Genomic DNA, 26,298 nt, shown 5'->3' with positions numbered 1-26,298 from the left:
GATGCTCTCTCCACTCACATTGTTTTGTTTCTTAAAGACTTGATTAGTTGTAAGTATTCGCATTCCAACCATTATTCATGTAAATTGAGTTTGTGTCTTTATATGCTCTGTTTGTGAACAGAATTCCCACTCACCTGAAGAAGGGGCTTGCAGCTCCGAAAGCTTGTGTGGCTTTTGCTACCAAATAAACCTGTTGGACTTTAACCTGGTGTTGTTAAACTTCTTACAGAAATTTAAAATCCAGCAAAGAAGGACAAAGGGTTTGATTCGGAAGGGGAAAATAGAATATGAGAGTAAGCTTGCAGAAAACATAAAAACTGACTGCAAAGGTTTCTATATCTATAATATATACAGCACAAGAACAGGCCCTTTGGCCCATCTGTACCAACACAGATGCCTCTCTAATCTAATATTTTCTTGCCTCTACATGGTCCATATCCCTCTATTTGCTGCCTATTCATGTATCTATCCAGATGCCTCTTGAACACTGTTATAGAATCTGCTGCCACCACCTCCTTCAGGCATTCACCACCCTCTGTGTGAAAAAGTTGCCCCTTACATCTCTTTTAAACTTTCCCCCTCTCACTCTCAACCTATGCCGCAAGTAATATGTGAAGAGAAAAAGACTGGTGAAGGCCCCTCTCTCTGGAATTACATCACGTGAACACTTCTGATATACTATTTTCGAAGATTCATATTCCCCGCCCCACCTGTCGCCCAAACTGGATGATTCAATTATATTAATACACACTATTTACCTCGGCCAACAGCGTTCTGCCCCTTAGCATAATTAGGCACCCATTGGTTAACTGGACCTGGAAATCTTTCCCCCTGCTGCCTAGCATTGTTTCCCATTGTGAAACATTCCTCCTACTCTGGACCTTTTTCACCAAGTGCTGCATCTGAGAACCTGTGCACCCTTGAGCCATCCTGCAAGATGCTGTTGTATAACAGCCAGGTCACTTCATAGCTTTAACGTAAGTGGGTGGAAGGAGCTCTCATACACTGCTTTGCCAAAATTGCATCTGATTAACATTTGAATGCAAACACACACATTTCTGGTTTAGTACCTCTGGGCAAATTTACATTGTGGTAATCCACATTTAGGGAAATCTTTCCCCCTGCTTACCTATGCATGTCTGACATGTTCAAGGTTCCCCCTTGCCACTTGACTATGGAAACCGAAAGGGAGTCATTCTATACCTTATCATCATAGCCCCTCTAGAGAGGCCAACAGTAAGGAATGAAATGCTCCTATTCATTCTAATTAGCAATTAAATCCTCCTATTCATACCACGATCAGTTGCAAGATTGTTCAAAGCGTTTCACTGATTAGGTTCTATGTAACCTGTCTGCTTCTACTTTTTCCCATTATGCTTTTAGAGCAGGCCTCCTTGGCTGGAAGCCTACAAGGCATTCAAAACTACATTGTAAAATTACAATATTTGTGAACAATTCACTACTATTGATTATACTGTGTTTAATAGACAGTACCTTCATAATATATATGTAGGAGGCACATTGTAATACCTTTGTTGTAAGGCATCATGGTCGCTATTTTAAACTAACATAGTTTGGTTTAAAAGCCCCTGAATAAGCAGGGATTTCAACATCCCTGGCTACAAGTATTGAAGAAGGACAGACAAAAAGGAAAAAGCAGTGGAGTTGCATTGCTGGTTAAAGTGGAAATTAACACCATACTGAGGAAGGATATTAGCTCCGACAATGTGGATTCTGTATGGGTAGAGCTAAGAAACACTAAGGGGCAAAATACATTATTAGGGATTGTATATAGACCCCAAAACTGTAGTGGTGATGTTGGGAATGGCATTAAAGAGGAAATCAGAGATGCTTGTGATAAAGGAACATCTGTAATTATGGGTGACTTTAATCTGCATATCGATTGGGCAAATCAAATTAGTAACAACATCATAAAGAAGAAATTTCTGGAGTGTATACAGGATGGTGTTCTGGACCAATATGCTGAGGAACCAATTAAAGAACTTGCCATGCTAGACTGGATATTGTGTAATTAGAAAGGAATAATTAGCAATCTAGTTGTGCGACACCCTTGGGGATGAGCAACCACAATATGATAGAATTCTTCATCAAGATGGAGAGTGACGTAGTTGATTCTGAGGTAGAGTCATAGAGGTTTACAGCATGGAAACATGCCCTTCGGCCCAACTTGTCCATGCTGCCCTTTTTTTTAAACCCCTAAGCTAGTCCCAATTGCATGCATTTGGCCCATATCCCTCCATACCCATGTAACTGTCTAAATGCTTTTTAAAACACAAAATTGTGCCCCGCCTCGACTACTGCCTCTGGCAGTTTGTTCCAGACACTCCCCACCCTCTGTGTGAAAAGATTGCCCCTCTGGACACTTTTGTATCTCTCCCCTCTCACCTTAAACCTATGCCTTCTAGTTTTAGACATCCCTACCTTTGGGAAAAGATATTGACGATCTAGCTGATATATGCCCCTCATTATTTTATAGACCTCTATAAGATCACCCCTCAGCCTTCTATGTTCCAGAGAAAAAAGTCCCAGTCTATCCAGCCTCTCCTTATAACTCAAACCATCAAGTCCTGGTAGCATCCCAGCAAATCTTTTCTGCACTCTTTCTAGTTTAATAATATCCTTTCTATAAATAGGGTGACCAGAATTGTACACAGTATTCCAAGTGTGGCCTTACCAATGTCTTGTACAACTTCAATGAGATGTCCCAACTCCTGTATTCAATGTTCTGACCAATGAAACCAAGCATGCTGAATGCCTTCTTCACCACTCTATCCACCTGTGACTCCACTTTCAAGGAGTTATGAATATGTACCCCTAGATCAATTTGTTCTGTAACTCTCCCCAACACCCTACCGTTAACAGAGTAAGTCCTGGTTCAATCTACCAAAATGCATCACCTCGCATTTATCGAAATTAAACTCCATCTGCCATTCGTCAGTCCACTGGCCCAATTGATCAAGATCCTGTTGCAATCCGAGATAACCTTCTTCACTGTCCACTATGCCACCAATCTTGGTGTCATCTGCAAACTTATTAACCATGCCTCCTATATTTTCATCCAAATCATTAATATAAATGACAAATAACAGTGGACCCAGCACTGATTCTTGAGGCACACCGCTGGTCACAGGCCTCCAGTTTGAAAAACATCCCTCTACGATCACCCTCTGGCTTCTGTCATCAAGCCAATTTTGTAGCCATTTAGCTACCTCACCCTGGATCCCATGAGATTTAACTTTATGCAACAACCTACCATGTGGTACCTTGTCAAAGGCCTTGCTAAAGTCCATGTAGACAACATCAACTGCACTGCCCTCATCTACCTTCTTGGTTACCCCTTCAAAAAAATCAAATCAAATTTGTGCGACATGATTTTCCACTCACAAAGCCATGCTGACTTAGATTCAACTCCTTAATCTAAATAAAGGAAACTATGATGTTATGAGGCATAAGTTGGCTATGGTGGATTGGGAAATGTTATTTCAAGGGATGACGGTGGATAGGCAATGGCAAACATTCAAAGAGCACATGGGTGAACTGCAACAATTGTTTATTCCTGTCTGTTGCAAAAATAAAACTGGAAATGTGTCCAAACCATGGCTCACAAGGGAAATTAGAGATTGTATTAGATCCAAAGAAGACGCATACAAATTGGCCAGAAAAAAATCAACACACAAAGAACAAAGAACAGTACAGCACAGGAAACAGGCCCTTCGGCCCTCCAAGCCTGTGCCGCTCCTTGGTCCAACAAGACCAATCGTTTGTATCCCTCCATTCCCAGGCTGCTCATGTGACTATCCAGGTAAGTCTTAAACGATGTCAGCGTGCCCGCCTCCACCACCCTACTTGGCAGCGCATTCCAGGCCCCCACCACCCTCTGTGTAAAAAACGTCCCTCTGATGTCTGAGTTATACTTCGCCCCTCTCACCTTGAGCCCGTGACCTCTCGTGATCGTCACCTCCGACCTGGGAAAAAGCTTCCCACTGTTCACCCTATCTATACCCTTCATAATCTTGTATACCTCTATTAGATCTCCCCTCATTCTCCGTCTTTCAAAGGAGAACAACCCCAGTCTACCCAATCTCTCCTCATAGCTAAGACCCTCCATACCAGGCAACATCCTGGTAAACCTTCTCTGCACTCTCTCCAATGCCTCCACGTCCTTCTGGTAGTGCGGCGACCAGAACTGGACGCGGTACTCCAAATGTGGCCTAACCTGAGAGGTCCGATTTTCTCCCTGACAACTCTTTTGTTCCTAACGTATGGATAGAATGCCTTAGGATTCTCCTTAATCCTGCCTGCCAAGAACATCTCGTGACCTCTTTTTGCCCTTCTAACTCCCCGTTTGAGTTCTTTCCTACTCTCTCTGTATTCCTCCAGAGCTCCATCTGTTTTCAGTTGCCTGGACTTAACGACCTGAGGATTAGGAGCAATTTAGAATTTAGCAAAGGAGAACCAAGAGTTGATTAAGAAGGGGACAATAGGATTCAAGAGTGAGTTTGCAAGGAACATAAAAACTGACTATAAAATTTTCTATTCGTATGTGAAGAGAAAAAGATTGGTGAAGACAAATATAGATCCTTTACAGTCAGAAACAGAGGGATTTATAATGGGGAACAAAGAAATGGCTGACCAACTAAATGCATGCTTTGGTTCTGTCTTCACAAAGGAGGAAACAAATGAGATACTAGAAATGTTGGGGAACACAGGGTTTAGTGAGAGGGAGGAACTGAAGGAATTCTGTATTAGTTGAGAAATGGTGTTGGGGAAATTGTTGGGATTGAAGGCTGATAAATCCACAGGGCCTGATAATCTACATCCCAGAGTACTTAAGGAAGTGGCCCTCGAAATATTGGATGCATTGGTGGTTATCTTCCAAGATTCTATAGATTCCAGAACAGATCCTATAGATTGGAGGGTAGCTAATGTAACCCCATTATTTAAAAAGGGCGGTAGAGAGAAAACAGGGAATTATCGATCAGTAAGCCCGATGTCGGTAGTGGGGAAAATTCTAGAATTTATTACCGAAGATTTAATAGCAGAGCACTTAGAAAACAGTGGCTGGATCGTACAGAGTCAGCATGGATTTATGAAAAGGAAATCATACTTGACAAATCTACTGGAATTCTTCAAGGATGTAACTAGTAGAGTTGATGAGGGGAGTCAGTAAATGTGGTTTATTTGGACTTTCAGAAGGCTTTCAACAAAGTCCCATTTAAGAGATTAGTGTGTAAAATAATAGCTCATGGGATTGGGGGTAGTGTATTCAGATGAACAGAAAACTGGTTGGCAGACCAGGAGACGCGATGGTCTAGTGGTATTATCACTAGATTATTAATCCAGAAACTCAGCTAATCTTCTGGGGAACCTGGGTTCAAATCCCGCCATGGCAGATGGTGGAATTTGAATTCAGTAAAAAATATCTAGAATTAAGGATCTACTGATGACCGTGAAATCATTGTCGATTGTCGGAAAAACCCATCTGGTTCACTAATGGCTTTTAGGGAAGGCCGCCCTTACCTGGTTCTAGCCTAAATGTGACTGCAGAGCCACAGCAATGTGGTTGACTCTCAACTGCCCTCCAGGGGCAACTAGGGATGGGCAATAAATGCTGGCCAGCCAGCATGTCCCACGAATGAATTAAAAAAAGACAGGAAACACTGAGGGTCTTTTTCCAAATGGCAATAGTGGAGTACTGCAAGGATCAGTGTTGGGACCCCCAGCTATTCACTATATATATATTCATTTTTAGATGATAGAACTAAATGTAATATTTCCAAATTTGCAGATGACACAAAGCTGGGTGGGCGGGTGAGCTATGAGGAGGATGCAGAGATGCTTTAGTGTGATTTGGACAAGTTGAATGATTTTGATTTGATTTATTATTGGCACATGTCATCGTGAAAAGTATTGTTTCTTGCGCTATACAGACAAAACATACCGTACCGTAGGGAAGGAAATGAGAGAGTGCAGAATGTGGTGTTACAATTATAGCTAGGATGTAGAGAAAGATCAACTTAATGCAAGGTAAGTCCATTCAAAAGTTTGATGGCCGCAGTTCCCCAGCTTTTCCCTGCAGCCCTTTTTAAACAAAGGCACAACATTTGCCACCCTCCAATCTTCAGGCACCTCACCTGTGACTATCGATGATTCAAATATCTCTGCTAGGGGACACGTAATTTCCTCCCTAGCCTCCCACAATGTGCTGGGATACATTTCATCAGGTCCCAGGGATTTATCTACCTTGATGCGCTTTAAGACTTCCAGCATCTCCTTCTCTGTAATATGTACACTCCTCATGACATCACTATTTATTTCTCTAAGTTCCCTAAATACTGATGAGAAATATTAATTTAGGATCTCACCCATCTCTTGTGAATCCGCACATAGATGACTTTGTTGATCCTTAAGCAGCCCTACTCTCTCCCTAGTTACTCTTTTGGCCTTTATTTGTAGAAGCTCTTTGGATTCTCCTTTGCCTTATCTGCCAAAACAATCTTGTGTCCCCATTTTGCCCTCCTGATTTCTCTCTTAACTCTACTCCTACACCCCCTATACTCTTCAAGAGATTCACTTGATCCCAGCTACCTAGGCATGTCATGTGCCTCCTTCTTCTTCTTGACCAGGGCCTCAATATCCCATGTCATCCAGGGTTCTCTACTTCTACCAGCCTTGCCCTTCATTCTAAGAGGAATGCGTTTACCCTGAACCCTGGTGGGTGAAAGCCTCCCACTTACCAGACGTCCCTTTGCCTTCCCACAGACTCCTCCAAATAACTTTTGAATTGGAGGAATTTTGATGCCTGATACCATCAAAATTGGTCTTGCCCCAGTTTAGAATTTTAACTTTTGGGCCAGACCTATCAATCATTCTCCACAGCTATCTTAAAACTAATAGAATTATGGTCACTGCTCCCAAAGTTATCCCTCACTAACACTTCTGTCACCTGCCCTTACCTATTTCCCAAGAGGAGGTCACGTTTTGACCCCTTTCTAGTCAGGCCATCCACATACTGAATGAGAACAAAGGTGAGGTAATGCATTTTGGAAGGTCTAATAAAGATAGGAAATATACAGTAAATGGCAGAACCCTTAAGAGTATTGACAGGCAGAGGGGTCAGGTACACAGGTCACTGAAAGTGGCAATGCAGGTGGAGAAGGTAGTCAAGAAGGCATACGCATGCTTGCCTTCATCGGCCAGGGCATTGAGTTTAAAAATTGGCAAGTCATGCTGCAGCTTTATAGAACCTTAGTTAGGCCACATTTGGAACATAGTGTTCAATTCTGGTCACCACACTACCAGAAGGATGTGGAGGCTTTGGAGAGGGTACAGAAAAGACTTACCAGGATGTTGCCTGGTATGGAAGGCATTAGCTATGAGGAGAGGTTGGAGAAACTTGGTTCTTCTCACTGGAACAACAGAGGTTGAGGGGCGACCAGATAGAAGTCTACAAGATTATGAGGGGCATGGACAGAGTGGATAGTCAGAAGCTTTAACCCAGGGTTGAGGAGTCAATTACTAGGGGGCATAGATTTAAGGTGCGAGGGGCAAGGTTTAAAGGAGATGTACGAGGCAAGTTTTTTTTTTAAAACAGAGGGTGGTGGGTGCCTGGAACTCGCTGCCGGGGGAGGTAGTGGAAGCAGATACGATAGTGAGTTTTAAGGGACAAATATGTGAATAGGATGGGAATAGAGGGATATGGTGCCCGGAAGGGTAGGGGGTTTTAGTTAAGTCGGGCAGCATGGTCAATGCACGCTTGGAAGGCCAAAGGGCCTGTTCCTGTAGTGAAATTTTCTTTGTTCTTTTGAGAAATTTCTCCTGAATACACAAATTTCTCTCCATCCAACCCTCTAATACAATGGCTGTCCCAGTCAATGTTGGGAAAGTTAAAATCCCCTACTGTTCCCACCCTATTTTTCTTGGCGCTATCTGTAATCTCCTTACATATTTGCTCCTCAATATCCCACTGATGATTTGGGGGCCTATAGTACAACCCTATCAAAGTGATTTTCCCCTTCTTATTTCTCAGTTCTACCCATATAGATTCAGTAGGCGAACCCTCAGATATATCCCCTCTCAGTACTGCTGTGATGTTTTCCCTAATCAAAAGTGTAACTCCCCCTCCTCTCTTACCTCCTGTTCTATCTTTCCTATAGCATCTGTACCCTGGAACATTGAGCTTCCAGTCCTGTCCCTCCCTTAGCCATATTTCAGTAATTGCTATAATATCCCAGTCCCACGTACCCATCCATGCCCTGAGTTCATCTGCCTTGCCGGTCAGGTCTCTTGCATTGAAATAAATGCAGTTTAATCTGGACTTCCCTTGCTCTCGGCTCTGCTTTTGCCCGATCGGTCTGATACTAGGATTACTGACACTGCCTTTACTACTTAATGTGCTCTTTTTAATTTCTGTGCAGTTCTCAACCTTCTCTTGAGGACACCTTCTCGAAAAACTCAATCAAGTTCGTGAGACATTACCTCCCGTTCACAAAACCATGTTGCCTCTTGCTAATACGTCCATTTATTGTCAATTGGGACTAAATCCTGTCTCGAAGAATTCTCTCCAATAATTTCCCTACCACTGACGTAAGGTTCACCGGCTTGTAATTACTTGGATTATTCTTGCTACCCTTCTTAAACAAAGGAACAACATTGGCTATTCTCCAATCCTCTGGGACCTCCCCTGAAGGAAGTCTCACAACACCAGGTTAAAGTCCAACAGGTTTATTTGGCAGCACTAGCTTTCGGAGCCCCAAGCTCCTTCCTCAGGTGAGTGAGCTCCGAAAGCTTCTCCGAAAGCTAGTGCTGTCAAATAAACCTGTTGGACTTTAACCTGGTGTTGTGAGACTTCTTACTGTGCTTACCCCAGTCCAACGCCGGCATCTCCACATCATGGCCTACCCTGTAGCCAGTGAGGATACAAATATTTCTTTCAAGGCCCCAGCAATTTCCTCTCTTGCGCCTCTCAGTGTTCTGGGGTATATCCCATCAGACCCTGGGGACTTGTCTACCTTAATGTTTCTCAAGACCGCCAATACCACCTCCTTTTTTGATCTCAACATGACTCAAACTATCTACACACACTTCCACAGACTCATCATCCACCAAGTCCTTCTCTTTGGTGAATACTGACGCAAAGTACTCATTTAATACCTCGCCCATTTCCTCTGGCTCCACACATAGATTTCCTCCCCTGTCCTTGAGTGGGCCAATCCTCTTGCTTTTTTATATGTATAAAAATATTTAAAAGGCTGGAGATTTAAATTCATTGACAGTTTGGCATGTGTCTTTGACAGGTCCTTATGACATTTTAGCTCAGTTGGCTGGATGGCTTGCTTGTGATGCAGCGCGGCGCCAACAGTGTGGGTTCAATTCCCATACTGGCTGAGGTTATTCATGAAGGCCCTGCCTTCTCAATCTTGCCCTTTGTCTGAGGCATGGTGATCCTTAGGTTAAATCACTATCAGTCAGCTCCCCCCCCCGCCCCTCAAAAGGGGAGAGAAGCCTATGGTCATCTGGACGACAGCAGCTTTACCTTACCTTTATGATAGTTCCAATGGGCTGACAATTCAAGTGATCTTATCCACTTTTTACACACATACATGCCTCATTTTAACAATCCCAAAAGGGACCTTCCTGCTCCGAGAGGGCACCAAACCTCTCCCCAGGTTTCCCAGGGCCTATAGAAGAGGTACTTTGCCTCTCCAAAGATGTGCAGGTTAGTTTGATTGGCTATGCTAAATTGCCCCTTCGTGTCCCAGGATATATAGGTTAGGGGGATTAGCAGGGTAAATATATGGGGTTGCATGGTAAGCCTGGGCAAAATTCGGTGCAGACCCGATTGGCCGAATGGCCTCCTTCAGCACTGTAGGGATTCAATGATTCTCCAAATAATTCTGCTAACTTTAGAGTTTCATTTACCTGCACCGAAATCCAGAAGCCTTGTTTTGGACGATGCAAAATCAGATCAGCTGTAAGACAGCAGTACTTCAACATGTGATGTTGTATCCATGAACAACAGAAATACTAGTTAAAACTTGAACCCATCCATCCCAATGCAGAAGGTGGGGGCCAGATTCAGTCCTCCACAGACAGAGAGCCTCTCCATCTGAGTGAAAGGTCAGGTTCCAGGATGAGAGACAGAGTCACGGTCATGAGTTTCTCTCTGAAGGTTCTTGACAGTTTTCTATGACTTCACTTCAGTAATTATCTTTGTTTTTTTCATACAGATGATGGGAACACACTGGCCATCCTTAAGTGGCTCTCCCCTCTTCTCCTCTTATTGCCAGCCGTTCTGCTTTTGATGTATTTTCTTCGTCGAAGAATGTAAGGATCTCAATTCCCTGCAATAAGTACCAATAATGTTCAGTAGGATTTCAATAACACAGTGAATGTGAAAAAGGAAACTACATGTCATCTATAGCAGCGCCCTCCACTTACGGTCATCTGGACGAAAGCAGCTTTACCTTGCCTTTATGATAGTTCCAATGGGCTGACAATTCAAGTGATTTTATCCACTTTTTACACACATACATGCCTCATTTTAACAATCCCAAAGGGGACCTTCCTGAGGTCTCCTTTGGGCACCAAAGGGCCTGTTCCTGTGCTGTAATTTTCTTTGTTCTTTAGGAGATGTACACAGAGTAGTGGGTGCCTGGAACTCGTTGCCGGGGGAGGTAGTAGAAGCGGATACGATAGTGACTTTTAAGGGGCATCTTGACAAGTACATGAATAGGATGGGAATAGAGAGATATGGTCCCCGGAAGGATAGGGGGTTTTAGTTAAGTCGGGCAGCGTGGTCACTGCAGACTTGGAGGGCCGAAGGGCCTGTTCCTGTGCTGTAATTTTCTTTGTTCTTACATATCTCCTTCCTCTTATCAGTTTGGCAGTCGACAGACACACTGACTATTCATTCTTTCTTCTCAAAATATTCTGCCACCAATCAAAGGTTATGGTCTATTTTTGTCCCAATAACATGGGGAAAAAGAGGAAAGCATGAAAGTTTTAGGGAGTTGGAAAGAAATTAACAAGGGTCCCAATTCTATGCACTAGTGAGTATGGAACACAGGAAATATCGAATGAGGGAGTATGGAATAGACTTGCTGTAACTATACTCATGTCCCAGTATCTTAAATTCTTCCTATGAAAGAGAAACGATAACACTAATCAATTGTATCCCCACAACTATTGATTTCAATTATAGAACATGGATATGGAATAGATGGCTGAGGGCTGAACAGATGTTGCAAGAGAGTTTTGGTTTCATGGGATACTGGGACATTTTCTTGGGGATGTGGGACCTATACAAGACAGATGGGTTGCACCTAACCAGGATGGGAATCAATATTAGCCTGGGCAGGTTTGCTGGGACAGAAGCAAAGGGTTTAAACTAACTGGTCAGCTTAGCATACATTCAAAATAGTTCTCAAAGATGAAAATGGAAGGCAGGAAATTACTAAACAAGTATAGAAAGCAAAGGGACACAAGGACAGAAAATGTTTAGTTCTTAGTGGTAGTCACTTACAGCGCAACATGTCAAGTGAATAGGACACGGGGCGGCACGGTAGCACAGTGGTTAGCACTGCTGCTTCACAGCTCCAGGGTCCTGGGTTCGATTCCCGGCTCGGGTCACTGTCTGTGTGGAGTTTGCACATTCTCCTCGTGTCTGCGTGGGTTTTCTCCGGGTGCTCCGGTTTCCTCCCACAGTCCAAAGATGTGCGGGTTAGGTTGATTGGCCCGGTTAAAAATTGCCCCTTAGAGTCCTGAGATGCGTAGGTTAGAGGGATTAGCAGGTAAATATGTGGGGTAGGGCCTGGGAGGGATTGTGGTCGGTGCAGACTCGATGGGCCGAATGGCCTCCTTCTGCACTGTAGGTTTTCTATGATCTATGACAGAGGCACTGAAACATGGCCGAAAGAAAAGCAGCAATGGCAGGTCAACATTCCTAGTTACAAGATTTTCAGGAGGGATAGAGATGAGCGTTAAGAGAAGTGGGTTCACATTATTGGCTTGGAAATCTGTTAGAGGGATGATATACTTGGAGGCACACAGTGTGATGATTAAGGTTGATGAGCTATACAGAGAAATAGCCATCCTAGAAAATCACAGTGGTAATAGTGGAAAAGTGGACTCAAAAGTGAGGTTGAACATTTAATATTCAATAGGGTAGTTCTTAGAAAAAGTTATGGAAGGCCAAAAAGGAAGTGGGATGTCGTACCGACTAGGCAACAGTTTCAGTGTTACAAAGAGAAGATAAGACAGATTGCATCTCAGTAGAATTGAGAAACAAATATGATATAATTAAGGACCCCACAGACCCCGGACATACTCTCTCCCACTTTCTTTTATCGGGAAAAAGATACAAAAGTCTGAGGTCATGTACCAACCGACTCAAAAACAGCTTCTTCCCTGCTGCCATCAGACTTTTGAACCTACCTTGCAGTAAGTTGATCTTTCTCTACACCCGAGCTATGACTGTAACACTACATTCTGCACTCTCTCCTTTCCTTCTCCGGAATGGGATGTTTTGTTTCTTCAGAAAGAACACTTCAAAATGCAACTAATGAAAATACAACAAAACTTACTCCAACTTATAAATCAAAGAAAGAGTTTAATAAAGAAACATAATTACTCCAAACTTGGAACCTCACACTGTGCCACTCCAAACTACCCACAATTCTCCATAGTTCCTTATTTGTAGTGAATCAGCTGACTATTACATCACTCTGTAATTGGTTCCATGGTTTATTGGGTCAGCTGACCCTTACATTTTGTTCCCATTGGTCACATTACATCCAATACAAAGTTGTCACCAGTTACATTCTAACTTGTTTTGTCTGTATAGCGCACAAGAAACAATACTTTTCACTGTATGCGAATAGATGTGACAATAATAAATCAAATCAAATTCTGCCCTCTCAGCCTTGGGACTTGCCTGGAAGGGCGCCGAAAATCTGGGCTCTCATTTTGGTGCTGGCTATCAGATAGAGGTCATAGAGGTTTACAGCATGGAAACAGGCCCTTCGGCCCAACTTGTCCATGAAACTCCTAAGCTAATCCCAATTGCCTACATTTGGCCCATATCCCTCTATACCCATCGTACCCATCCAAAGATGTGCGGGTTAGGTTGATTGGCCCGGTTAAAAATTGCCCCTTAGAATCCTAAAATGCGTAGGTTAGAGGGATTAGCGGTTAAAATATGTGGGGGTAGGGCCTGGGTGGGATTGTGGTCGGTGCAGACTCGATGGGCCGAATGGCCTCCTTCTGCACTGTAGGGTTTCTATGATTTCTATGATTTCTAAATGCTTTTTAAAAGATAAAATTGTACCCGCCTCTACTACTACCTCTGGCAGCTTGTTCCAGACACTCACCACCCTCTGTGTGAAAAAATTGCCCCTCTGGACACTTTTGTATCTCTCCCCTCTCACCTTAAATCTATGCCCTCTAGTTTTAAACTCCCCTACCTTTGGGAAAAGATATTGACTACCTACCTTGTCTATGCCCCTCATTATTTTATAGACCTCTATAAGGTCACCCCTCAGCCTCCTACGCTCCAGAGAAAAAAGTCCCAGTCTATTCGGCCTCTCCTTATAACTCAATCCATCAAGTCCCGGTAGCATCCTAGTAAATCTTTTCTGCACTCTGTCTAGTTTAATAACATCCTTTCTATAATAGGGTGACCAGAATTGCACACAGTATTTCAAGTGTGGCCTTACCAATGTCTTGTACAACTTCAACAAGACGTCCCAACTCCTGTACTCAATGTTCTGACCGATGAAACCAAGCATGCCGAATGCCTTCTTCACCACTCTGTTCACCTGTGACTCCACTTTCAAGGAGCTATGAACCTGTACTCCTAGATCTCTTAGTTCTATAACTCTCTCCAATGCCCTACCATTAACTGAGTAAGTCCTGCCCTGGTTCGATCGACCAAAATGCATCTTCTCGCATTTGTCTAAATTAAACTCCATCTGCCATTTGTCAGCCCAGTGGCCCAATTGATCAAGATCCCATTGCAATCCTAAATAACCTTCTTCACTGTCTACTATGCCACCAATCTTGGTGTCATCTGCAAACTTACTAACCATGCCTATTCAATTCTTATCGAAATCATTAATATAAATGACAAATAACAGTGGACCCAGCACTGATCCCTGAGGCACGCTGCTGGTCACAGGCCTCCAGTTTGAAAAACAATCCTCTACAACCAACCTCTGTCTTCTGCCTTCAAGCCAATTTTGTATCCATTTGGCTACCTCACCCTGGATCCCGTGAGATTTAACCTTATACAACAACCTACCATGTGGTACTAGCCAGGGGGACTAGCTGGGGTAAATGCATGGGGTCATGGGATAGGGTTTGGGTGGGATTGTGGTCGGTGCAGACTCGATGGGCCAAGTGGTGACCTTCTGCACTGTAGGGATTCTATGATTCTAAGAGAGGATGAGGAATTTGGTGCAGAGCCATATCTCTGTTCACTGCAGCGGGATCAGCGAATCCTGCTGGTGGGAACGGTCGGAAAATTCCAGCCATTGTGTATGGGGAAAACATATGTAAAGAATGGTGATCATATGGGAAGATTTAGGGAAGAGTGAGGAACAATCTAAAGGAAATGTGTTAAATTGGAAGAGGACTGATTTCAATGGGACGCAAAGGGATCGAGTCAGGGCAAAATGCAACCAAATATTCACTGGCAGAAGTGTAATGAAACAATGTCATCTTTAATGAAGAGATGTCTCAGGACATGCTGGATACGTTCAACATGATGGAAAGGCTGAAGAAGCAAAGCCAGGGATCCCTGCATCCCGGAAGACGTATGTTGCAGGTCAGCTGACTTGTTGAAGTGGAGAGCCAAATAATTTTTTTTTATTCATTCATGGGACATGGGCATCATTGGCTAGCCAGCATTTATTGCCCATCCCCAATTGCCTTTGAGAAGGCGCTGGTGAGCTGCCTTCTTGAATCGCTGTAGTCCATTTTCTATGGGTTGACCCACAATGCCATTAGGGAGGAAATTCCAGGATTTTGACCCAGCGACTGCGAAGGAATGGCAATATATTTCCAAGTCAGGATGGAGAGTGGCTTGGAGGAGAACTTGCAGGTGGTGGTGTTCCCATTTATCTGCTGCCCTTGTCCTTCTAGATGGAAGTGGTCGTGGGTTTGGAAGGTGCTGTCTAAGGATCTTTGGTGAATTGCTGCAGTGCATCTTGTAGATAGTACACACTGCTGCTACTGAGCGTCGGTGGTGGAGGGATTGAATGTTTTTAGATGTGGTGCCAATCAAGTGGGGCTGTTTTGTCCTGGATGGTGTCATGTTTCTTGAGTGCTGTTGGAGCTGCACCCATCCAGACAAATGGAGAGTATTCCATCACACTCCTAACTTGTGCCTTGTTGATGGTGGATAGACTTTGGGGAGTCAGGAGGTGAGTTACTCGCCACAGTATTCCTAACCTCTGATCTGCTCTCGTAGCCATGTGTTTCTGTGATGAGTCCAGTTGAGTTTCTGGTCAATGATAACCCCAAGGATGTTGACAGTGGGGGGTTCAGTGATGGTTACACCATTGAATATCAAGGGGCGGTGGTTGGAGTGTCTCTCATTGGTGATGGTCATTGCCTGGCATTTGTGTGGCGTGAATGTTACTTGCCACTTGTCAGTCCAAACCTGGATATTGTCCAGATCTTGTTGTATTTGAACATAGACTGCTTCAGTATCTGAGGAGTCACAAATGGTGCTGAACAATTCAATTTTCAAGTTTGTTGACGACAACACTGTAGTGAGTCGGATCTCAAACAATGATGAGACAGAGTACAGGAATGAAATAGAGAATCTGGTGAACTGGTGTAGCAACAATAATCTCTCCCTCAATGTCAACAAAACGAAGGAGATTGTCATCGACTTCAGGAAGTGTAAAGGAGAACAAGAGAACATCAATGGGGATGAAGTAGAAAGGATCAAGAGCTTCAAGTTTTTAGGTGTCCAGATCACCAACAACCTGTCCTGGTCCCCCCATGCCGACTCTATAGTTAAGAAAGCCCACCAATGCCTCTACTTTCTCAGAAGACTAAGGAAATTTGGCATGTCAGCTATGACTCTCACCAATCTTTAAAGATGCACCATAGAAAGCATTCTTTCTGGTTGTATCACAGCTTGGTATGGGCTCTTGCTCTGTCCAAGACCACAAGAAATTACAAAGGGTTGTGAATGAAGCTCAGTCCATCACGCAAACCCGCCTCCCATCCATTGACTTTGTCTACACTTCCAGCTGCTTCGGCAAAGCAGCCAGCATAATTAAGGACCCCACGCACCCTAGACATTCTCTCTTCCACCTTCTTCCTTCGGGAAAAAGATACAAAAGTCTGAGGTCACATACCAACCGACTCAAGAACAGCTTCTTCCCTGCTGCTGTCAGACTTTTGAATGGACTTACCTTGCATTAAGTTGATCTTTCTCTACACTCTAGCTATGACTGTGACAATACATTCTGCACTTTCCCGTTTCCTTCTCTATGAACGGTATGTTTTGTTTGTATAGCGCTCAAGAAACAATACTTTTCACTGTATGTTAATACCTGTGACAATAATAAATCAAACCAAACATGGTGCAATCATTGGCGTATATCCCCACTTCTGACCTGATGACGGAGGGAAATGCAATTGATTGAAAAGGAAAGTGAAGAGGAACAGAGATTTTCTAGGAAAATATATGAGAATCATTGTCATCAGCTGTTCCAAAACTTAAATTGCATGAATACGCAGGAAGTGGAGGGATACGGCCACATAGAGGCAAAAGGTCTTTAGATTAGGAAGGTGTCATGTGTTGGCACAGGCTTGATGGGCCAAAAGGCCTGTTCTTTGTTCAAAGGTGATGTCCAGTCAGGGTTGTGAGCTTCATTTCACATGGACAGGCTGATTCTCCAGCCACAGATCTTTGGGTACGTGAAGCAGGGCAGTCTACAAGGTAATAAGAGTTGTTTTACAGGATTTACTTCCATTCCTTGCCTTCTCTGCCGCTGCCTCAAGAGGGAGGCATTGTAACTCACAGTGTGATGCAGATGGACAAGATGTTGCCATTTTGAACTTTATAAAAATCTTTCCTGGGATGTGGGTGTTGCTAACCAGGGCAGCATTTATTGACAGCAGGGCAGCATTTATTGACACCATGCTGCTTCACTTCCAACAGAGCTTCAGAAAGTCTTTGAAGCATTTGATCTGTTTTTCTCTGAAAAATTGACCTTTGAGAGCTAAGAAACCCTGAAACACACAGAAGGAGATGCTCTTTGGACATTCACACAGTGTCCAGTCTATCAGGAGTTTTGCCTGAATACATGCAGAGCTGGCTCCCATTGAATCTGAAGGATGCAGCAGAGAAAGTGTTGATGGAACTTGTCTTGCACTCTTATGTCCTCACCAATCCTGCAGTGAGACTTGGACTGAGTATCAGTGACATAACTGCTTTGTGCACTAGGGGTGGATTTCCTGGCCTTGCTCACCATGGGTCATAGCGGGGACGGGGGAATGGATGGGGATGCGGATCATGCAATGGTCTGTTGACCTCGGGTGGGATTTTCTGGTTTTGGGGCGAGCGTGGCTGGAAAATTCAGCCCTTTGTATCCTCCTCAGAACTTGCTTTATTACTTTTCATTGCATTGCCAGAAGATTTGGTGACAATCGCTCCCTTTGTCCAAATCATTCATATTAATATAAATTCAGGCCCCAATACTAATTACTGTGGCATTTTACAAATTACAGTTTGCCACTCTGAAGATAACCCAGAGAGCAAATTGCAATGTCAAAGAATAAAAAAACAAAGAACAGTACAGGACAGGAACAGGCCCTTCAGCCTTCCAAGCCTGTGCCAATCATGATGCCTGCCTAAACTAAAACTTACGGAGTCCATATCCTTCCATTCCCACCCTATTGATGTATTTGTCGAGATGCTTCTGAAATGAAAACTCTGATGATAATATCACTGGCTCAGAAGGCTGCCTCTGTCTTATTGCTGGGATAAAATTGGCAAATTCCCAAAGGTAGGGGAGTCTAAAACTAGAGGGCGTAGGATTAAGGTGAGAGGGGAGAGATGCAAAAGTGTCCAGAAGGCCAATTTTTTTCACACAGAGGGTGGTGAGTGTCTGGAACAAGTTGCCAGATGTAGTAATAGAGGCAGGTACAATTTTGTCTTTTAAAAACCATTTAGACAGTTACATGGGTAAGATGGGTATAGAGGGTTATGGCCCAAAAGTGGACAATTGGGACTAGCTTAGTGGTTAACAAAAAAGGGCGGCATGGGCAAGTTGGACCGAAGGGCCTGTTTCCATGCTGTAAAACTCTATGACTCTATGACTCTGGTTGGGTGACTTTGTTATGGTCTCAACTTGTGACTCAGGAGTTTGAATGACCTCAACCAGAAAGTCGCTGTTGTTTCCTATACCCCAATGTTCAATCAGAAAGTGTGACTTATTTTGATGTCTGTGTTGTAGTCACTGCATTTGAAAGATTGACATGAATGTGTTGATGTGATCCATAGGATGAATGGACATCTGTGGTCCAAGGTACCAAACCCTGCGAACAGCACCCTTGCCAGTTGGAGCCCAGGGAACCTACTGCAGGTAAATGCCTCCATGCCACAGAAACTAATATCATGGGGTAACCTGAATTCAAAAGGTATCTGTCCATCACCCTCAATACAGCCGCATCCTTTCAAACCCTCGCCATTATTCCCCAATCCATTCCCTGCCTTCTAATTAAATTAAAAGTTTCAATTGAGCTAAGTGCATCAGTAATTATTAGTAAGATTATTTGCAGAGAGCAACTTCACCTGAATGAAGATTTCAGCAGCAGGCAAATTTGGGTGAGTGTGGTCCCACAGAGAGATTTGTAAAGAAGGTAAATGCACATGGGATACAGGGTAATTTGATGAAGTGAATTCAAAGTTATGTTGCAACTGTACACAACTCTGGTGCGGAGTCCATATCCTTCCATTCCCACCCTATTGATGTATTTGTCGAGATGCTTCTGAAATGAAAACTCTGATGATAATATCACTGGCTCAGAAGGCTGCCTCTGTCTTATTGCTGGGATAAAATTGGCAAATTCCCAAAGGTAGGGGAGTCTAAAACTAGAGGGCGTAGGATTAAGGTGAGAGGGGAGAGATGCAAAAGTGTCCAGAAGGCCAATTTTTTTCACACAGAGGGTGGTGAGTGTCTGGAACAAGTTGCCAGATGTAGTAATAGAGGCAGGTACAATTTTGTCTTTTAAAAACCATTTAGACAGTTACATGGGTAAGATGGGTATAGAGGGTTATGGCCCAAAAGTGGAGTACTGTGTGCAGTTCTGGTCCCCACATTACAGGAAGGATGTGGAGGCTTTGGAGAGGGTGCAGAGGAGGTTTACCAGGATGTTGCCTGGTATGGAGGGGAGATCCTATGAGGAGAGGCTGAGGGATTTGGGATTGTTTTCGCTGGAAAGGCGGCGGCTAAGAGGGGATCTTATTGAAACATATAAGATGATTAGAGGTTTAGATAGGGTGGATAGTGATAGCCTTTTTCCTCTGATGGAGAAATCCAGCACGAGGGGGCATGGCTTTAAATTGAGGGGGGGTAGTTATAGAACCGATGTCAGGGGTAGGTTCTTTACCCAGAGGGTGGTGAGGGATTGGAATGCCCTGCCAGCATCAGTAGTAAATGCGCCTAGTTTGGGGGCGTTTAAGAGATCCGTAGATAGGTTCATGGACGAAAAGAAATTGGTTTAGGTTGGAGGGTCACAGTTTTTTTTTTAACTGGTCGGTGCAACATCGTGGGCCGAAGGGCCTGTTCTGCGCTGTAATGTTCTATGTTCTATGTTCTAAAATTGGCTCAGTTGCAGGAGACAATGATGACAGAAGGCTGCTTTAGTGACTGGAAGCCAGGGGGCGATTCTCCCAAAAGTGCTGAATTACGAGAAAACTGGTCTAGATCACGACGGTTTTCTCAGTGTAACTTCAGACCCGAGTCTCCCTGGGCATGGGCACTTTGCCCCTTGGGTAGTGCCAGAGGAACAGGCTGGCACTGCCAGAGTGCCCATGCCCAGGGGGCGCCAGCCCCTCCATCCGACCCCCAGGGGGGCCCGATTGCCCCCCCTTCACTCCGACGGGGTCTCCCGCTAGTTCCCCGAACATGGGGAGCTACTCTAAACCCCGCCGGAATGAAATACTCCTGGCGGGGTGGGAGATGCTTTCGGACCCGGCAAGTTCTGTGCCGGGCCCGATAATCACATTTAAAATAGATTTAAAATACATTAAAATCAGATTTAAATCACTTACCTTTCTTCCCGCTGGTTTCCAGCGCAGCCACGACTGCGACTATTCTCTGGCTCTAGGAGACTCGCATGCGAATCCCACAAAATGGCTGGCACGCGCATCTCCTGACACGACCCGCCAGAAAATGTGTGGGTCAGGATGGGAGAATCGCCTCCCCCCCCCCGCCACATTGTCCAGTGGTTTACAACAGGGATCTGCATTGGGTCCCCTATTATTTGTCATTTATATAAAGGACATTGAAAACTATGTGGGGGTAGGATTAGTAAGTTTGCAGATGATACAAAGATTTGCCGGGTGGTTAACAGTGAGGCGGAGTGTCTTGGGCTACAAGAAGATATAGACTGGATGGTCAAATGGGCAGATAAGTGGCAGATGGAATTTAACCCTGAAAAGTATGAGGTGATACACTTTGGAAGGAGTAATTTGACAATATTCAATATTCAAAGAACGACGTGACACTCGGAGGTTCTGTGGAACAAAGGAACTTTGGTGTGTTCGTCCACAGATCTCTGAAGGTGGAAGGGCATGTTAGTAGGGTGATGAAAAAGGCAAATGGGATTTATCAATAGAGGCATAGATTACAAAAGCAGGGAAGCCATGTTGGAGTTATATAGAACTTTGGTGAGGCCACAGCGAGAGTACTGTGTGCAGTTTTGGCCGCCACATTATTGGAAGGATGTGATTGCACTGGAATTCTCACAGAGGAGATTCATCAAAATGTTGCCTGGGATGGAACATTTAAGTTATGAATAGAGGTGGGGCGGCACAGTGGTTAGCACTGCTGCCTCACAGCGCTAGGGACCCGGGTTCAATTCCGGCTTCGGGTCATTGTGCGAAGTTTGCATGTTCTTCCCATGTCTGCGTTGGTTTCCTCCAGGTCCTTCAGTTTCCTCCCACAGTCCAAAGATGTGCGGGTTAGGTGGATTGGTCATGCTAAATTGCCCTTTAGTGTCAGGGGGACTGGGAGGGTAAATGTATAGGGTTATGAGGATAGGGCCCGGTAAATGTATAGGGTTATGAGGATAGGGCCCGGGCGGGATTGTGGTTGGTGCCCTCGTTCTGCACTGTTGGGATTCTATGATTCTATGAGGTTGGGTGGGCTTGTGTAGTTTTTGTTGGAGCAGAGAAGACTGAGGGGCGATCTGATTGAGGTGTACAAGATTATGAGGGACATGGACAGAGTGGATAGGGAACAGCTATTCCCCAGTCATGGAGAGACACAGGTTCAATGTGAGGGGAAGGAGGTTTAAAGAAGAAAGAGAACGATGAACAAAGAAAGTACAGCACAGGAACAGGCCATTCGGTCCTCCAAGCCCATGCCAATCATGATGCCCGAACTAAACAGAAAAAAACCTGCCCTTACTCTGTCCATATCCCTGTATTTCCTCCCTATTCATGCACCCATCCAGATGCCTCTTAAATGTTGCCAATGTGCCTGCTTCCAACACCACCTCCGGCAGCATATTCCAGGCACCCACCACTCTCTGCGTGAAAAGTCTCCTCCACACATCTCCCTTAAACTTTCCCCCTCTCACCTTGAACCTGTGCCCCCTTTTAAATAACACTTCCACACTGATAGCCTCTGACGATCCACCCTATCTATGCCACTCATAATTTTGTAGACCTCTATTAGGTCTCCCCTCAGCCTCCATCTTTCCATTGAAAACAATCCTGGTTTATTCAACCTCTCCTCATAGCCAACACCCTCGAGACCAGACGACATCCTGGTGAACCTTCTTTGCACTCTCTCCAAAGCTTCCACATCCTTCTGGTAGTGTGGTGACCAGAACTGCACTCAATACTCCAAATACTGCCTAACCAAGGTTTTATATAGCTGCAACATGATTTCCCAATTCTTGTACTCAATGCCCTGGCTGATGAAGGCAAAAGCATGCTTTTTTAATCACCTTGGCCACCTATGTTGACACTTTCAGGGAACTATGGACCTGCACATCCAGATCCCTCTGTTGTTCCGAAGGGTTCTGCCATTTTCAGTATAATTCATGCCAAGATTTGATCCTCCAAAATGCATCACCTCGCATTTGTCCGGATTAAATGTCATCTGCCATTTCTGTGCCCAAATCTACAATCTATCCATATCCTGTTGTATCCTCTGACAATCCCTGACACTATCAGCAACTCCACCAATTTTTGTGATCCTTACCTCGCTGAAAACATCGGCGAGAAAACCTATCATTTTCTTGCCTGTTCAACACCGTGAATTTTTTTAGGAAAGTTCCACCCTTTATAATTTTCTGTCTTTCCTTTTCTAATGTCGGAATGCTCAACAACTTTTAGTTTCAATGGCTGTAAATCTCAGCTGTAATTATGTGCACGATTAGGTTTAATTTTCTGATTTTGTTTTGAGGTTTATAATAACTAAGATCTGAGTTTCAGATTCAGCCTTCAAATAGGGTTTAGGCACTGGTTAGGATTAAGAACAAAGAACAAAGAAAATTACAGCACAGGAACAGGCCCTTCGGCCCTCCAAGCCTGCACCGACCATGCTGCCCGACTTAACTAAAACCCCCTACCTTTCCGGGGACCATATCCCTCTATTCACAGGCTCAAGGTGAGAGGGGCAAAGTATAACTCCGATATTAAAGGGATGTTTTTTACACAGAGAGTGGTGGGGGCCTGGAATGCGCTGCCACGTAGGGTGGTGGAGGCAGACATGCTGACATTGTTTAAGACTTACCTGGATAGTCACATGAGCAGCCTGGGAATGGAGGGATACAAACGATTGGTCTAGTTGGACCAAGGAGCGGCACAGGCTTGGAGGGCCGAAGGGCCTGTTTCCTGTGCTGTACTGTTCTTTGTTCCCAACTGATTCATGTATTTGTCAAGACGCCCCTTAAAATTCACTACTGCATCTGCTTCCACTACCTCCCCCGGCAACGAGTTCCAGGCACCACCGCCCTCTGTGTAAAAACTCTGCCTCGTACATCTCGTTTAAACCTTATCCCTCGCAGCTTAAACCTGTGCCCCCTAGTAATTGACTCTTCCACTCTGGGGAAAAAGCTTCTGGCTATCCACTCTATCCATGCCTCTCATAATCTTGTAGACTTCTATCAGGTCACCCCTCAACCTCCGTCGTTCCAGTGAGAACAAACCAAGTTTCTCCAACCTCTCCTCATAGTTAATGCCCTCCATACCAGGCAACACCCTGGTAAATCTTTTCTGTACCCTCTCCAAAGCCTCCACATCCTTCTGGCAGTGTGGCGACCAGAATTGAACACTATATTCCAAGTGCGGCCTAACTAAGGTTCTATAAAGCTGTAACATGACTTGCCAATTTTTGAACTGAATGCCCCAGCCGATGAAGGCAAGCATGCCTTATGCCTTCTTGACTACCTTCTCCACCTGCATTGCCACTTTCAGTGACCTGTGTTCCTGTACACCCAGATCCCTTTGCCCATCAATACTCTCAGCAATTAGAGACTAGCCTGAGAGTTCCATTTACCATTAGAGTTGGAAATAAAGTTCAGATTAGGATTGAATTTTGGCTAAAATTCCAAACTGAAAGCATTCATCATTCAATTTGTAAAGGTGAGTATTCTATTTAATATTTGGCACCAATTTTGGGGTAGAAATTAATTATGCAGATACATGGATGCAGTTGATTTAGAATTTATCTAATTATAGTATGTTAATTAAAAGTGACGTAATTGGACATGTTTGTTTTATTAAGGATTGGAATCGCTCGGAAGGAACTCCGGACAGCATCGTCTCTTCTTTTACTTTCCTTAAGAATGACATGAGACAGAACAATGTTTTTGCCGTAAAGTCAAACCAGTCGATAGATGATGCAAAGGGTGTTTGCGTTAACAGCAATAGCAAGAGCCCCAACAGTGGAGAGACTCTGCAGTTTCTGTCAGAGGGCCATCCTTCTGGTGTTTACACACCATACCACAATCTTTCTGGGCTGGCTCAGTATGCCACTGTGCTGCACTCTAAAGACCAGAAAGTTGCATCTGCGCTCTTTCTCAGATCAGATTGCTGTCAAACTCTTTTGCATGAATTAACTCCAAGTGCCAAACCATATGAGAACCGTTGGTTTACAGTGTCTGCTGTCACTGACGGTGAACTGTCTCAAGATGTTTCATTGTCAGATATTCTAGGTGGAGAGGAGGAAATATGGAAAACCTTCCCACTTTTATGGGGACTGGTATCTGAACACAAATGTGATTAAAGGGCTACATCATTGATGATTCATTGATGCTACAAAGACACCACAAATCTAGCTCAACATGAGGACATTCAGCCCGTCATGTCCCTGTGACTGTCTGTAAGAAAAACATGCTGAGTCTGGCCATCCTATAGCTTCCAATTTTTTTCTCTTTGTATAGTTGTCCAATTTCTACTGGAAAGCCATGGTTGAATCTGGCTCCTCTGCACTCCCAGGCAGAGCATTCCAGATCTCAACCACTCACTATACAAGAAACGTTACTCATCATCTGCTTTTCTTGCCAGTCGCATGAAATCTGTGCCCTCTGCTTCTCGACCTTTCCACCAATGGGAACAGTTTCTCCCAATCTACCCTGTCCAAGCCCCACATAATTTTCAATGCCTCTGTCAAAAGTTCTCTCATGATTCCCCCTCTCAAAAGAAAACATCTTAATATTTGTCAATCTATTCAAGTAACTGAAATCTTCCATCCTTGGAACCATTCCCAAACATTAGCATCCTGGCGAATGTCTTCCTAAAGATTGGTGCCCAGAATTAGGCACAAAATGCCAACTGAAGCCGCTAAACTTACCCTTATCACCATCACTGATTTATGTAAGCCCAGATCCCTCTGCTCAGCTCCCCCTTTAGAATTGTACCCTTTGTTTTATATTGTCTTTCCTCTCTCTTATCAAAGTATATCACTTCATACTTCTCTGAATGAAACACCATGGGCGGGATATTCTGGTCGCAGTCGCCCTGAAACTGGAAAATTCCACCCGAGGTCAACACGGCTTTCCGTGGTCCACCCCTCGCCTGCTACGATTCCCGTGGCTGGCGGAAACTGGAAAAATTTGGCCCGGGGTGGAATTTTGCCATGTTTTCTGAGGCTCACACTGAAAGTTGCCTTTTACACCTTCAGCTCCACAAATCAGTTTCCTCTCCAAATCTTCAGAGTCACTGAGTAATAATAAAAACCACTGGGTGGAGTTTCCTCTGGTGGGGTGGGGTCTAATAGAGCTAATAAGGCTGGCTGCACACGGATTGGGACCCCTTTGTAATGGGTGTTCCGGTCAGCACAGAAACTGAATGGCCCCCAGCCCCTCCCATGTACTAAATTGAACCACCCTCACAAGAATTGGAGGCGCCCCTCCCCCCTCCCGCAACAGCAGAAGTGACATGGCCTCCGCCCCACCCCCCACACAAAACCCACATTGGGAAACCCCTCCCTTCACAGGCATCAGGCTGACCAACCCCTCCCACACCACCACAGTCTCCAGGGCACTCTCCCTCATCACAGACATCAGACCTCCTCATTTTGGTACAGTGCCAACCTGTGTTGGGGGGGGGCACGTCCCTCTTCCCCCAGAGGCTATACTTAGGATCCCGGGGGAGGGGCGGGACGGGGGGGGGTGTGCCTTCGATTGTCTTACATTTTCCAGTCAGCGAGGTTTAAATATTCAGTGAGGGCTAATCATGTGACAGGGCTCGCCAATAATATTAAAACATATTCAAATCCATTTAAATGCGATTCTTGCCCTTTGTGGGTGCGAATCTCAGGTGGTCACCAGCATGAGGGGGGGGGGGGGGTCAAAAATCAGGAAACGTGATATCTCTGCGGAAAAACACATTTCCTGATTTCCCAATTCTGTTTGGATTTTCCGCACGCTTCCACGATCCCGTGGATTGCTAACCTGGCCTCAACAGTGGGGTTATGCTGCAACGGTACAGGACCTTGGTGAGACCACATTTGGAATATTGTGTGCAGTTCTGGTCACCTCACTATAAGAAGGATGTGGAGACACTGGAAAGAGTGC

At 44.5% G+C, this 26,298-nt stretch overlaps 1 protein-coding gene across 1 annotated transcript in view; it reads left to right on the top strand.

The window, feature by feature from the left end:
• Positions 1-26,046, top strand: part of LOC144486379 (granulocyte colony-stimulating factor receptor-like) — a 274,469-nt gene extending 248,423 nt beyond the window's left edge. The window contains exons 14-16 of the mRNA XM_078204416.1: positions 10,251-10,347; positions 18,545-18,626; positions 24,006-26,046. Coding sequence (XP_078060542.1) covers positions 10,251-10,347; positions 18,545-18,626; positions 24,006-24,506 — 680 coding nt within the window. The 3' untranslated portion in view covers positions 24,507-26,046. The remainder of the gene's footprint in view (positions 1-10,250; positions 10,348-18,544; positions 18,627-24,005) is intronic.
• Positions 26,047-26,298: the final 252 nt, after the last annotated feature.

The sequence above is a fragment of the Mustelus asterias genome, unplaced genomic scaffold (assembly GCF_964213995.1).
Source record: "Mustelus asterias unplaced genomic scaffold, sMusAst1.hap1.1 HAP1_SCAFFOLD_327, whole genome shotgun sequence".
Taxonomy (NCBI): Eukaryota; Metazoa; Chordata; class Chondrichthyes; order Carcharhiniformes; family Triakidae; genus Mustelus; species Mustelus asterias.
Note: the sequence above shows the minus strand (reverse complement) of the source record. Positions and strands in the feature narration are given on the sequence as shown.